Here is a 13,502-nt window from a genome sequence, read left to right on the forward strand (position 1 = left end):
AACAGGAAATAGCCCTCATAATTTCAAGTAGAAATATGTCGAGACTGCTAAAAAACAGGTAAACCGGTGTGAGGAAAAAAAATGGATATATGGGAGATCGAACCCTGGGCCCTTGCCACTAAGCTATGACGAAAACATACGTAAGGTTGGTACTCTGTACATATTTCAAAACCAGGTTTAATGTGCGAAATGTTGATTAATAAAAAATAATTATAATAATAACAGACAAAATCAAGGCGAATTAATAGACCACAAGTACAAGAGTACGTTATTTGATAAAATTTAAATCGCGTATGGTACAAAAAATTTCATTAAATTATTAGTGAGGATGATCAGGCAAATTTTGATTAGTTAACAATAATCGGTGCAGTAGTTTCGGAGACTGTCTAATAAATATTGACACAGACAGACACACAGACGGAAGCGCAAGGACTACTTTTTCGTACTACAGGAACCATGAAACGTCGAAAAAACATGAACGCAGCCAATCGTCGGAACGACCCCGTTACAAAAATTAAGGCAGATTCATAAACCACAAGTACACGAGTATGTTATTTTATAAAATCTAACTAGTTTTGAAATTTCCGAATAATCGATGCGACGGGGACCCATCTGGCGAACCACTAGTAAGTATCATGTTTTCTCGACGTTTCATGACTCCTAAGAGTTTGAAAAAATAAGTCTCCCGTTTCCGCCTCTCTACCTCTCGGTTGTCTCTTATCTGTGTCGATTTTATTAGACAGAACTACTAGAATGATTGTTTTATTTGTATTTTAGGAATATCGTGTAGATGGTAAAATTCTAACCAAAATTTATCTGATCATCCCCACCAACAATTTGGCGTCACCAAAAATTTGCATACTAAATGGTATTTAAACTGATAAAATAACATGCTCCTAAATTTGTGGTTGATGAATCTACCTCGATTACGTGGAAATGAAAATTACAATAACTAAATAAAATATAAGGCGATGTCAAAAATTGAATAAACTGAATTAAAAACTAATAACTTTTGATTTATTTTGCTAAGTATAGTAATCTAATCCATGGGACGAATTGCCACTTTTATGTTTTCTCGACGTTTCATATCCCCTGCAGTACGAAAAAAGTAGTCCCCAGTTTTCGTCTGTCCGTCTGTCTGTATATCTGTCTGTCTGTCTGGTACCTGTATCCGATCATGTTGATGGTTAAATGCTAACCAAAATTTGGCTAATCATCTCCGCCATCAATTGAAACATATTTTAAAATGATTTTTGAATGTTAGACAAAAATATACTCCTATACTTGTAGTATACGAATCCGTTTTCAGTTTTTTCGCTAAACGTTCAAATTTTTTTGGAAAATTTTTGGAATTTTGACTTCACATTTTGTATTTATTGAAACAGATATCCTGAGGACGATCTCAGATTTGTAACTGGCGGAAGATTATCTACAATTTGACACCAATTTTCGGTCGACTGAACAAATTTTAACCATTTTTTTAGAATATTTTTTAAGATTTTGAATTCACTTTTCGTATTTATTGGATCAGACATGGTGACGGCGATTTCGGATTTGTAATTGGCGGAAGATTATCCACAATTGCATACCAATTTTCGGTCGATTGAATCAATTTTAACCAATTTTTGTAAATTTTTAGAAAAGTTTGAATTCACTTTTCGTTTTTATTGAAACAGATATCGTGACGGCGGTTTCAGATTTGTAACTGGCAGAAGGTTATCTACAGTTTGACACCAATTTTCAGTCGATTGAACAAATTTTAACCATTTTTTTGGAACATTTTTGAAAATTTTGTACTCATATTTTACCTTTATGTCAATAAATGTTGTGAAGGTGATTTCGGATTTGTAATTGGCGGAACATAATCTACAATTTGACACCAATTTTCGGTCGATTGAACCAGTTTTAACTGTTTTTTGGAAAAATTTTGAATTTACTTTTCGTATTTATTTGTAACAGATATCGTGACGGCGATTTCCGATTTGTAACTGAAGAAAGATTATCTAAATACAATTTTCTATCGATTGAACCAATTTTAACCATTTTTTTGGAAAATTTTGAATTAGCTTTCCGTCTTTATCGGAACAGATATCCTGATGGCGATTCCAGATTCATAACTGGCGGAAGATTATCTACAATTTGACACCAATTTTCAGTGGACTCAAACAATTTTAACCATTTTTTTGAAAAATCGAAAAACTAAAAAACTGAAAAATCGACTAACTAAAACATCGGAAAAAATAGAAAAATCGAAAAAAAGAAGTGACAGCAATTTGAAATTTGTTGCTGGCAAGAGATTATTTACAAATTGACACCTATTTTCAGTGGATTGACCCAATTTTAACCATTTTTTTTTTTTTTTAGAAAAATTTCAATTCATTTTTTGTGTGTATTGGAACAGATACCCTGACGGCGATTCCGGATGTATAATTGGCGGGAGATTATCTAAAATTTGACACCAATTTTCGGTTAATTGAACCAATTTTAACCACTTTTTTCGAAATTTTTTGAAGATTTTGAATTCACTTTTCGTATTTATTGGAAGAGATATGGTGACGGCGATTTCGGATTTGTAATTGGCTGAAGATAATCAACAATTGCACGCCAATTTTCGGTCGATTGAATTAATTTTACCCAATTTTTGAAAATTTTTTGAAAATTTTGAATTCACTTTTCGTTTTTATTGAAACAGATATCGTGACGGCAGTTTCAGATTTGTAACTGGCGGAAGGTTATCTGCAGTTTGACACCAATTTTCAGTCGATTGAACCAATTTTAACCATTTTTTTGGAAAATGTTTGAAAAATTTGGACTCATATTTTACCTTTATGTCAATAAATGTTGTGAAGGCGATTTCGGATTTGTAATTGGCGGAAGATAAACTACAATTTGACACCAATTTTCGGTCGATTGAACCAATTTTAACCATTTTTTTGAAAAATCGAAAAACTAAAAAACTGAAAAATCGACTAACTAAAACATCGGAAAAAATCAAAAAATCGAAAAATTGAAGTGACAGCGATTTAAAATTTGTTACTGGCGGGAGTTTATTTACAATTTGACACGAATTTTCAGTGGATTGACCCAATTTTAACCATTTTTTTTTTTAGAAAAATTTCAATTCATTTTTTGTGTGTATTGGAACAGATACCCTGACGGCGATTCCGGATTTATAATTGGCGGAAGATTATCTAAAATTTGACACCAATTTTCGGTTAATTGAACCAATTTTAACCACTTTTTTGGATTTTTTTTTAAGATTTTGAATTCACTTTTCGTATTTATTGGAAGAGATATGGTGACGGCGATTTCGGATTTGTAATTGGCAGAAGATAATCAACAATTTGACACCAATTTTCGGTCGATTGAACAAATTTTAACCATTTTTTTGGAATATTTTTTAAGATTTTGAATTGACTTTTCGTATTTACTGGAACAGACATGGTGACGGCGATTTCGGATTTGTAATTAGCGGAAGATTATCCACAATTGCACACCAATTTTCGGTCGAATGAACCAATTTTACCCAATTTTTGGAAATTTTTTGAAAATTTTGAATTCACTTTTCGTTTGTATTGAAACAGATATCGTGACGGCGGTTTCAGATTTGTTACTGACGGAAGATGATCTACAATTTGACATCAATTTTCAGTGGATTGAGCCAATTTTAACCATTTTTTTTTTAATTTAAAAAATTTTGGAATCACATTTATTTGAATAGGTGTCGAGAAGACGATTTCGGATTTGTAATTGACGGAAGAGTTTCTACAATTTGACACTAATTTTCGGTCGATTGTACCCATTTTAGCCATTTTTTTGAAAAATTGTTTGAAATTTTTCGTGTATATTGGAACAGAGACCCTGACGGCGATTTCAGATTTACAGCTGGCGGAAGATTATCTAAAATTTGACACCAATTTTCGGTCGATTGAACCAATTTTAACCATTTTTAATTTTTTTATTTGCAGTTCACTTTTCGTAATTATTGAACCAGATATCGTGACGGCGATTTCAGATTTGTAACTGGCGGAAGATTTTCTACAATTTGACATACATTTTCAGTGGATTGAGCGAATTTTAAGCGTTTTTGAAAAATTTTGGAACCATATTTTATGTTTATTCCAATAGATGTCGTGACGACGATTTCGGATTTGTAACTGGGGAAGAGTATCTACAATTTGACACCAATTTTCAGTGGATTGAACAGATTTTTACCATTTTTTTGGAAAATTTTCGAAATTTTGAATTAACTTTTCGTATTTATTGGAACAGATATAATGACGGCGATTTCAGATTTCTAACTGACGGAGAGTTATCTAAAATTTGACACCAATTTTCAGTCGATTGAACTGGGAATTTTAACCATTTTTTTGAAAAGTTTTTGGAATTTTGAATTCACTTTTCGTGTTTATTGGAACAGACATCGTGACGGCGATTCCAGATTCGTAACTCGCGGAAGATTATCTACAATTTGACACCAATTCTAGGTCAATTGAACCAATTTTAAGCATTTTCTTGGAAAATTTTTGAAAATTTTGGAGTCATATTTTACTTTTATTGCAACAGATGTCGTGAAGGTGATTTGGATATGTAATGGCCGAAAATTATCTACAATTTGACACCAATTTTGAGTCGACTGAACCAATTTTAACCAGTTTTTTTTTTTTGTAAAATCGAAAAACTGAAGAAAAGAAAAATGGCAATATCGAAACATTGCAAATGGAAGCACTAAAACAACTAAAAATTGAAACATTGAAAAACCAAAAATCGAGAAAGTTTAAAATCGAAAAAAAATTAAGGAGTCAAAAAATTGGAAAGAAGAAAAAATAAATTAAATCGAAAAATTGGAAAATTAAATGTTGAGAAACTGAAAAATTAACTCGAATAAATGAAAAACTTAAAATCCAATCAATGAAAAATGGAAAAATTCTAAAATCGCAAAATTGAAAGAGTGAAATTTTTTTAAAATCATGATTATTATTACATATTTAAAGCGAAAACTAGAAAAATTGCAACTTAAAAATTAAGCAAATGAAAAATGAAAAATCGAGAAACTGAGAAATCTAAAATTGAAAAAACGAAAATTCAAACAATCTAAAAGTTGAAAAACCGAAAAATTGCAAATCGAAAAACAGAAAAATTTCACACTGAAAAAAGAAAAATTAAAAATCAAAACATTGGAAAACTGAAAATTTGAAAAAACCAAGAAAATAAAAGACTGATACAAAAAATTTAAATAAGAAAAACCATTATAAAATCTGAACGTTGGAAAATCCAAAAATATAAACATAAAAAAAAATAAAAAATCGAAACGAAAAATTGCATATCGAAAATTTGAAGAAATGAAAAATTACAGAATCGAAAAATTGAAAAATCAGGAATTGAAAACTCGAGAAATTTTAAGTAGAAAAACTGAAAAATATGAACTTGAAAATTCAAAAAATTGAAAATCGAGAAACTGAACAAACAAAAAATTAAAAATTGTAAAATTGTAGATTTTTTTCGACCCTGTACGAAACTACAATGTACATTCCCATTGTTGTATTTAGGGTACAATTTTCTTTGTTGGATTTTCAGGAAATAAAAGTCTAATTTGATTGACGTTATCAAAATTCGTCGACTGTAAGTGGGCATCAAACGCGTTTTAAAACATGATTAGAAAGCAGATCTAACGTCAATCGCTTGACTTATCGCTGAAGTCGGTACAAGTGTGCCAATTATCACACTTTTTTGTTAAAAAAAATATGTATTAAAAATTTCAGATAAGACAACATTTTATTTCAAAAATTATCCAACAATTTCTCGGTACACCAGCAAACCCACGCGTTACTCAAGGTCGTAAATTTTATAACGTCAAATAAATATTGAAAACAATTCTATTTTTACACTTCTTTCGCGCCCATAAATTCTTATCTGTCACAATAAATCAAAATAAAAACAAAATAAATTCGTATGCAGTACTTTTAGTTTTTTTTTTTTCTGCAAGAACTTGAATTAACACCTCATCTAACGCCGCAATAAACAAAACATCTCAACCTTCACAATTAAATTTAAAAATGTTCAAACTGCGCAGTTGACGTAATATGATCCAAGTTTATCTACACCTGTCTTTGTTTCTCTATATTGCATGATAAGATATTTATAACTATGAAACCCAATTATTCAAAATGCATTCTTCTAATTGAGAAATTATGAATATATCTTACCCACAATAATCACGACGGAATTTTCTCTGATAACATTCAACAGTTCTTGCCTCACTGCAAATACCGGTAAATAGCGTCTTTGCTCCAAAATCGTTTTCTTTTTGGCAAAATCGCTACTGGCTTCAGTTGCTTTCATGTGTTCTGCGAATTTCTGGTCAGTTTTGTAATCAGCGGTGTCATCGTCTTTGTTAAATCGTTTGTCCTCTTCATCTTCTTTTTTCTTTATTCCCATAATATTACCTAAATTTTGAATCAAACTTGTAATTACACTAAATATGTGGATGATGAGAATCTCACCAATTTTGGTACCACTGAGCTCCCAGTGTTTTTTCTGCGCCTTTTTTCTTTCTTTTTGTTCACGGTAAACCCTGACTAAGTGTGACCCTTTCCTCGAAACAATAGCCATGTCTGAAGTAGGATCTCTACAATTTTTTTATTATTGTTAATTTATTTGGTAAAAATTAATCAGAAAATTACCTAACAGGAATTACTGGTTCTGGTTGTTTGGTAAAAACTATTCTACCATCTAAAAATGGTGGTACAATATTGTGTACCAACAAATGTACCCTATCAATAGATTCTTCGTCATAATCTTCACTAAAATCAATGGAATGTACAGCACCTGAAGTTAACATTCTGTTTCTTTCCCACAACTCATTATCTTTATTAATTTGTCTTTGTTGCGCTGATAAACGTTTCTTTTTTCTCTGCTCCAATTGCTCTTCCTTCTTTTTTGTATATTCCTCACTCACGCTCGAAAATGGGTTGTTTCCATCGTCGTAACCCTCATCCATGTTGTACCATTCCCTATCAATCCTCTTTTGTTCCTCTTCCCATAACTCTCTATCGACTGTATTCTCCCATTTAATACCCTCCCTACCCGGCAGAGGGGTGGCCCCACTTCTCCTCCTATCTTTCGCCCACGAATTATATTTATATGCTGGTGTAAACCTAGCACTCTCATCTTCATACTTCCGCCTCTTGCTTTCCCTCTCCCGATTACTCCTCTTCGACTCCTCATATTTCTTCGATTTAGTGCTCCTCTCAGACCAGTCACCCCCGCCCCCACCTTTATAAGTCGACGGCGTGGGAAAGTCCCACGACGACCTTTTCGACGGCGCCTCATCATCATCATCCCACGAACTCTTCGAAATATCATCCTTGTGCCCCAAATTCGGCGTCTTCGGCTCATCTTTAAACCGCGGCGTCTTCGGCCGATGCGAACTCGCTTCATGCGGCTTATCTCTTTTATAGTCGCGGTCTCTGTCTCTAGAATCCCTATACCTATCTCGCTCCCTGTCCCTCGGGTCTCTACTCCTGTGTTTATCCTTAGTGGTCGCATAAACCCCCTTCTCTCTGTATTTATTTGCGTTGAGTCTCTCCACCAACCGTTCTCGCGCCTCCTCGGAAATTCCGCCGGTGTAAGTTGGGGTTTCGGTGTGGGGGGCTCTGAATTTCCGGCCGTCTGAAGAGTGGGTTTCTCTGGTGCTGCTGCCGCCTTCGTCGGAGTGGTCGTCGTCGTCCATCGAGAACGACATTTTGCGAGCTGCTTCTTCCTTTTCTTTGCGTTTGGCCGCGGCGAGTCGATCCAAGCCTAAGAGGGAAGGCTGCGGGACCTTGAAGGTCGGGGGCTTTTTGTTCACTATTAAGCCGCCTTTTTGGTCGTTGATGCCTTCGAGGCGGTGGACGTTTTCTTCGGGGTCCATTTTTTTGCGAATGGTTTGGGTTTTCACAACGAAAACAACAATGGTGCAAATATAACCTATACTCACATAACCTCACTTTAATAGTGATTTTTTGTTGGTGGGAAGAGGTGTGGTTGGTAGTAGTGATGGAAGGATGGAGAGGTTGGGAGACAGTGGCGTAACGTATGGGACATTCGGTGTTGAATTTATCAGTTTTTAAGACATTTAACAATGATTATTAAATATTTATAATTAAGTTTTTCACTTTAGGCCGAATGCCTTACTGCTATAATTTAAGGGTTTTTAATAGAACAAGTACACGTGCAGAAAGCATTTTTGATCGTGAAATTTGTTTTGTCAGCGGCGTCCCAAATGTCTTTGTGAAGGAACACACCCTGTATACATTTTTGGCAAAATCATTTTAATATTCGTTAAATTTTTTGTATGAAATGGTGAGGGCTAATATTTAATTTGAACATAGAAGACTGCATCTTTCTTAAATCTTATTTGAACAAAATGACAGAATTACAACATTATTAAAAGATTAAATAAAAAAAATAACCACTTTTAGGACTAATAAAAATCGACACAGACAGACGACAGACGACCGACTGACGAAAACGGGAGAGTCGCCCTTACTTAAATTTCGCTTGGGAAGTAAAATGCGTTTTTTTTTCAGTTATTGGTACCGTGTGATCAGAAATGATAGGATCTGTTGGATTTTTAGTTGAAATTGGTATCACGATGTGTTCTATAATTTTCGCTTGTCGGCTGTCAAGACTAACAAATTGCTGATGTTTGAAATTTGTAAAATGATTCCAAAATATAACCTAAATTTATTGCATGTTGCGATTGACATACCTACCTATATGTCACAGAATTACTTCCGTTATACCAACATAAACGCAAGAAAAATTTCCATTTTTATTTAAAATGTACCATCGCTGGACAAAAAAAACTGGGACACAATAGGTAACTAGATAATTTTGAAAATTCGAAATTTAAAACATGTAAGTTGGGCTTTTCCTGCCAAAAATATTTATTAGGTTTGTGAAACATTTTCGCATATTTTACGAGTATTTATTGTTTTCAAGAAATTAGTCGGAAAGATAAAGGCGTCAACGAGAGCGTAAAATTAGGAACGTAACTTTATTCAAGAGAAAATGAAAAACTGGAATTATAACTAGAAACATTATACTGAAGATGCCAATTCAACTGATCAGTATTTTGTCATTGCACCATTTGCATCGATCACATTCTGTAGTCGACGAGGCATGGAAGCAACTAACTGCCTCATATATCCAGGTGTTACAGTTTCCCATGCCTCGACAATTTTTTCTTGTAATTCTAGTGGATTTCTAGGTCGAAAATCATTTTGATAAATATATTTTTGCATTTCTCCCCAAACATTTTCAATTACGTTTAAATCTGCACTCCTAGAGGGCCAAGGCAAAACATTCACTCCCCGGGCTTCCAAATACCGACTTACCAGTCGGGCATTATAAACTGGACAGTTATCCTGCAATGGGTTTTATAATTATTAAAAAAAAAAAAATGAAAAGAAGAATAGCACAAACTTGTTGAAATATAAAGTTTCGTTCTCCAAAAACTGGTATTACTGAGGGGAGCATAAGTTCCTCTAGAAGCCTTCTGTATACATTAGCGTTTAATCTTTCTTCTACTATTGCGCAAATTCCACGTCCTCTGCTGCTAACCCACCCCCAAACATTAACGGAAAAGCGACCGGATTGTTTATATTTATTGCAATAGCGTTCATCATATCTCGTTCCTGGGGGTCTATAGACACGACGACGCCCATTACTATATGATTTGAAAGTTTTTTCGTCGGAAAATATCACATTATTCCACATATCTGCAGGTTTATTGACAAATTCCTGAGCAAATAATACCCTATTTGCCTTGTTTTGCTCAGTTAAAAATATTTTATTGGCAGCAGCCCGATTTCTTAATTCAGTTTCGTGGACTCTCTTCCGGGCTGTTTTCAGTGACGCAGGGAAATTCGTTTGCTGCCTTGCGTTAACCACTGTTTCGAAAGGATATTCTCGAATGAAATTTGCGAATTGAATGTTTTCGTCTGCAGTCGTTTTTTTTGGACGACCCGACCCCGCTTGTCTGATAATTCTACCATATTCATTAATTTTTTTTTTCGCCAGTAGGACAGTATTCTTGCTGATATGCAGCTCAGTTGCTATTGTTCTAATTGAGACCCCATCCCTTAAACGTTGCGCAATAGTTTGCTTTTGAACTTCATTCAAACTTGGCATTTTTGAATTGGCACTTGACATTAATCAAGGTGACATTTTTTAAATTTCATTTTAAAGAGCTGTTTACAATGCAAAAATTTTCAGTGTCCCAGTTTTTTATTTCCACCGATGGTACTGCCAACAGAGGGTGATTACTGCTGATCACGCGGTAGTAACATGCCGAAAATGAACTCAAATTCGTAAATTTCCGACTAGAACAACCAATTTAATTGATCAATTTAACTCCGTACATAAAAGGGTTAGAGGCACCGGGTTAGTAATTAATTGCAAAAATTATTTATTTCGAGGAAATTGCACGATAAAATTGTGTATATTTATTAAATGAAGTTCGAACAAAATAAAAGAATTAAAGTCGCGATCTTTTCTATAGAACCACTCCCTAGTGTAAATTTTCAAAATTTGTTTGGTGTAAGTGACCTTGACGGGTTTCTGGGGGAAAACATGTGTGTCAAAAATTTGACAGGTTAGATGGCTCCATTGTCAGTGCAGATATTTTATTTTAATAAATAGATGAACAGAACACACAGTCTGCACGGGATGCAGTGCGGCATAACTGAGGGCAACCGAAACATTCGTGTTGTGCTAGTTTCGATTGCCATATCAACTACCGCTACCAACCGCGTTCGGCGTAAAGTACTAGATGACAGGGCTACCAACTTGACTTTTTATCGAGTGGTTCCGTAGAAATGACCGCTACTGTAGAAGAAATTTGAACTCAAAATAATGATCATTTTTTGCATAAAATTGCGTTTTCTCCAATGTGAGCAACTACATTTGGGACTGATTTGATTAATTTTAATTTTTGCATAAAAAATTGTTTGTCTCAAGAAGCCCTAGGAAATCTCACCATGAAACTATATATTTTAAATTAAATACATAAATATATACTTTCTTATTTGAATTAAATGACAGAGTAGAAGAAATTTTAATCGAGTGGAGGATTTAAATTGATTGCTAGAAAAATTTATCATTTTAGATATGTTTTAAGTTACTTATTGTCGAAATAAGTCTACATATATTAAGGAAAAAAGGCAAAATGTAGCCCCGCCCACCCACCCTATCTCAATTGTGATGATTTTTTTTATTCATCGTAACCCAAGGGGACCTACCCTAACTGCAAAATCCATATTTCTCTACGAGAAATTAAAAACATGTTTTTGACTATCGTCTTGTTCAAAGGGGTTAATTGCAAAATCCATATTTGTCTAGAAGAATTTACCATTTTAAACAGGTTTTAAGGTTCTTGTTCGGAAAAGACGACTACTATGCTAAGAAAAATGGCAAAATACAAGCCCCGCCCCATTTCAATTGTGATGATTTTTTTTTATCCTCGAGAGCTAAAGGGGTGGAATTTAATTGCAGAATTCTTATTATTTCTCTACAATAAATTACCATGTAAGATATCTTTTTGAGTATCGCGTTGTTCAAAAAATACAATGTATATTAAGAAAAAATTAAATCCAAAGATTGAGCCCCACCCATACCTACCTTGATCTAAATAATATGAAGTTTTCGTTCGTTGGCAGACCTAGGGGCGGAACCTAATTGCAAAATCCATATTTCTTTACAAAAATTGACCATTTTAAACGTGTTTTAAGTTTCTAAGAATAAAAAAAAAATCATCACAATTGAGATGGGGTGGGTGGGCGGGGTTTATTCTTTGCTTTGTTTTCTTAATATACATAGTATTCTTTGAACAACACGATACTCAAAAATATGTTTTTAATTTCTTGTAAACAAATAAATATTTGCAGTTAAGCCTGCCCCTTTTGGTTCTCGGCGAGTAAAAAAATCATCACAATTGAGATAGGGCGGGTGGGTGGGCTTACATTTTGCCTTTTTGTTTTAATATGTGTATGTAGACCTCTTTTCACAACATGAAACTTAAAAAACGTCTAAAATGGAAAATTTGTATAAGGAAATATCGATTTTGCAATTTGATTAAATTCACAACAAAATTACAGTTGCTACGTTATGACACTTATGACAATTGGTCATGGCCTCCTTAAAACTGAATTTTGTCTGAGTTATTCATAGAAATATGCCGAAAATTAGACAGATTCGTGATTCTGAAAAAATATTCGGTCAACCGTATTTGGGATCGATATGATCAATTAAAATTTTTGCACAAAAATGGTGGAGGCGCCGGATTAATAGTAATTAATTATAAAATTAATTGTGTCACGGTTTTCGAAGAAACTTTTAATAAAATTCAATATTTTAGAAGAAATTATGTATTCCTTTACATATCTTATGATATGGAAAAACAAGTAGAAATTTGAATCCCTTTTCGAGGTGGTATGACAAAATAAAATTTTATAAATAGAACGTGTTTTATCTGTTACTGATAGCAACGGATGACGTAAGCGTCATGGCCAACTAGAGCAGAAATTTAAAAAATCACCCGATATAATTTACAGTACCAAGTTTTTGCAACAACCTCTCTCAGATATGCTAGTGTTTGGATTACTCTGTATATAGTGCCTCGATCTACTTTACAAAACCATCTAAAAATTATTAGTAACAGTTTTATTCCCAAATAAACAGAACAGTTTTTATTGAGTATAATGATGGAATTAGAAAACAAATAGTGAAATCTTTAGTGTAAACTCTTTTCTGTAAATAATACGTGGTTTTATTGAACATGACCTGAAAACTACAGAGTCAAGGTTTTTCCTCTAAAGATGTTACGGTTGATGTTTCCATTAGATTTATGTTAAATAATAAGTTAACATACTACATTACATTATATTATTTACACACATAAATTCATTCTTCACTTAATGTTTTCGTTAATCTCTTTACAAGATTATCAAGTCGTAGTTAGAGTATTCTTACTGACAAAATTAAAAAATCCGTTAAAAAGTATTGGTCCCAATAAAAGGTTTTCAAACTTATTTGCTTAGGTTCCTGCGACGTCTATTTTTAAATGGATATTTTTAAATGTTTATCCAAAATTACCAGAGGTTATCTTATCAATTTTAAGTTCATAACGATGCGTATTCCTGTATTATTTAATTGTTAAGAAGTAAAAATTAACTAAATAAGGATGTTTAAATATTTAAATAAATTCTATATATAGCCACTGAACGACCATTTCAAGTTACAGGTTTTTTCCAAATCCTCTAACAACAAAGGCGAAGACTTGATTATTAATGTTGATATTTTGTTAACTAAATATATGTAGTTGTGATAAAGCTATTACGCAAAAAATAAAAAAAAAATCAAAACCAATTAATTATCGAATTTGTTACATAAACAAAATTGTTATGCATGTGAAAATAAACATTTGATTACGCGATTTATTATTAGATTTTTTGGCTTAT

General features: G+C 33.2%; 1 protein-coding gene across 1 annotated transcript in view; it reads right to left on the reverse strand.

Annotated features, from left to right (window-relative positions):
- Positions 1 to 7,993, reverse strand: part of LOC135139394 (pre-mRNA-splicing factor ATP-dependent RNA helicase PRP16) — a 55,405-nt gene extending 47,412 nt beyond the window's left edge. Inside the window, exons 1-3 of the mRNA XM_064069605.1 lie at positions 6,684 to 7,993; positions 6,504 to 6,628; positions 6,207 to 6,446 (exon numbers count right to left, since the gene is read on the reverse strand). Of these exons, the coding sequence (XP_063925675.1) occupies positions 6,207 to 6,446; positions 6,504 to 6,628; positions 6,684 to 7,912 (1,594 nt within the window). The 5' untranslated portion in view covers positions 7,913 to 7,993. The remainder of the gene's footprint in view (positions 1 to 6,206; positions 6,447 to 6,503; positions 6,629 to 6,683) is intronic.
- Positions 7,994 to 13,502: the final 5,509 nt, after the last annotated feature.

This window comes from Zophobas morio, unplaced genomic scaffold (genome assembly GCF_036711695.1).
Source record: "Zophobas morio isolate AGI-343-1 ecotype UQ-CSIRO unplaced genomic scaffold, CSIRO_AGI_Zmor_V1 ptg000031l, whole genome shotgun sequence".
In the NCBI taxonomy this organism is placed as follows: Eukaryota; Metazoa; Arthropoda; class Insecta; order Coleoptera; family Tenebrionidae; genus Zophobas; species Zophobas morio.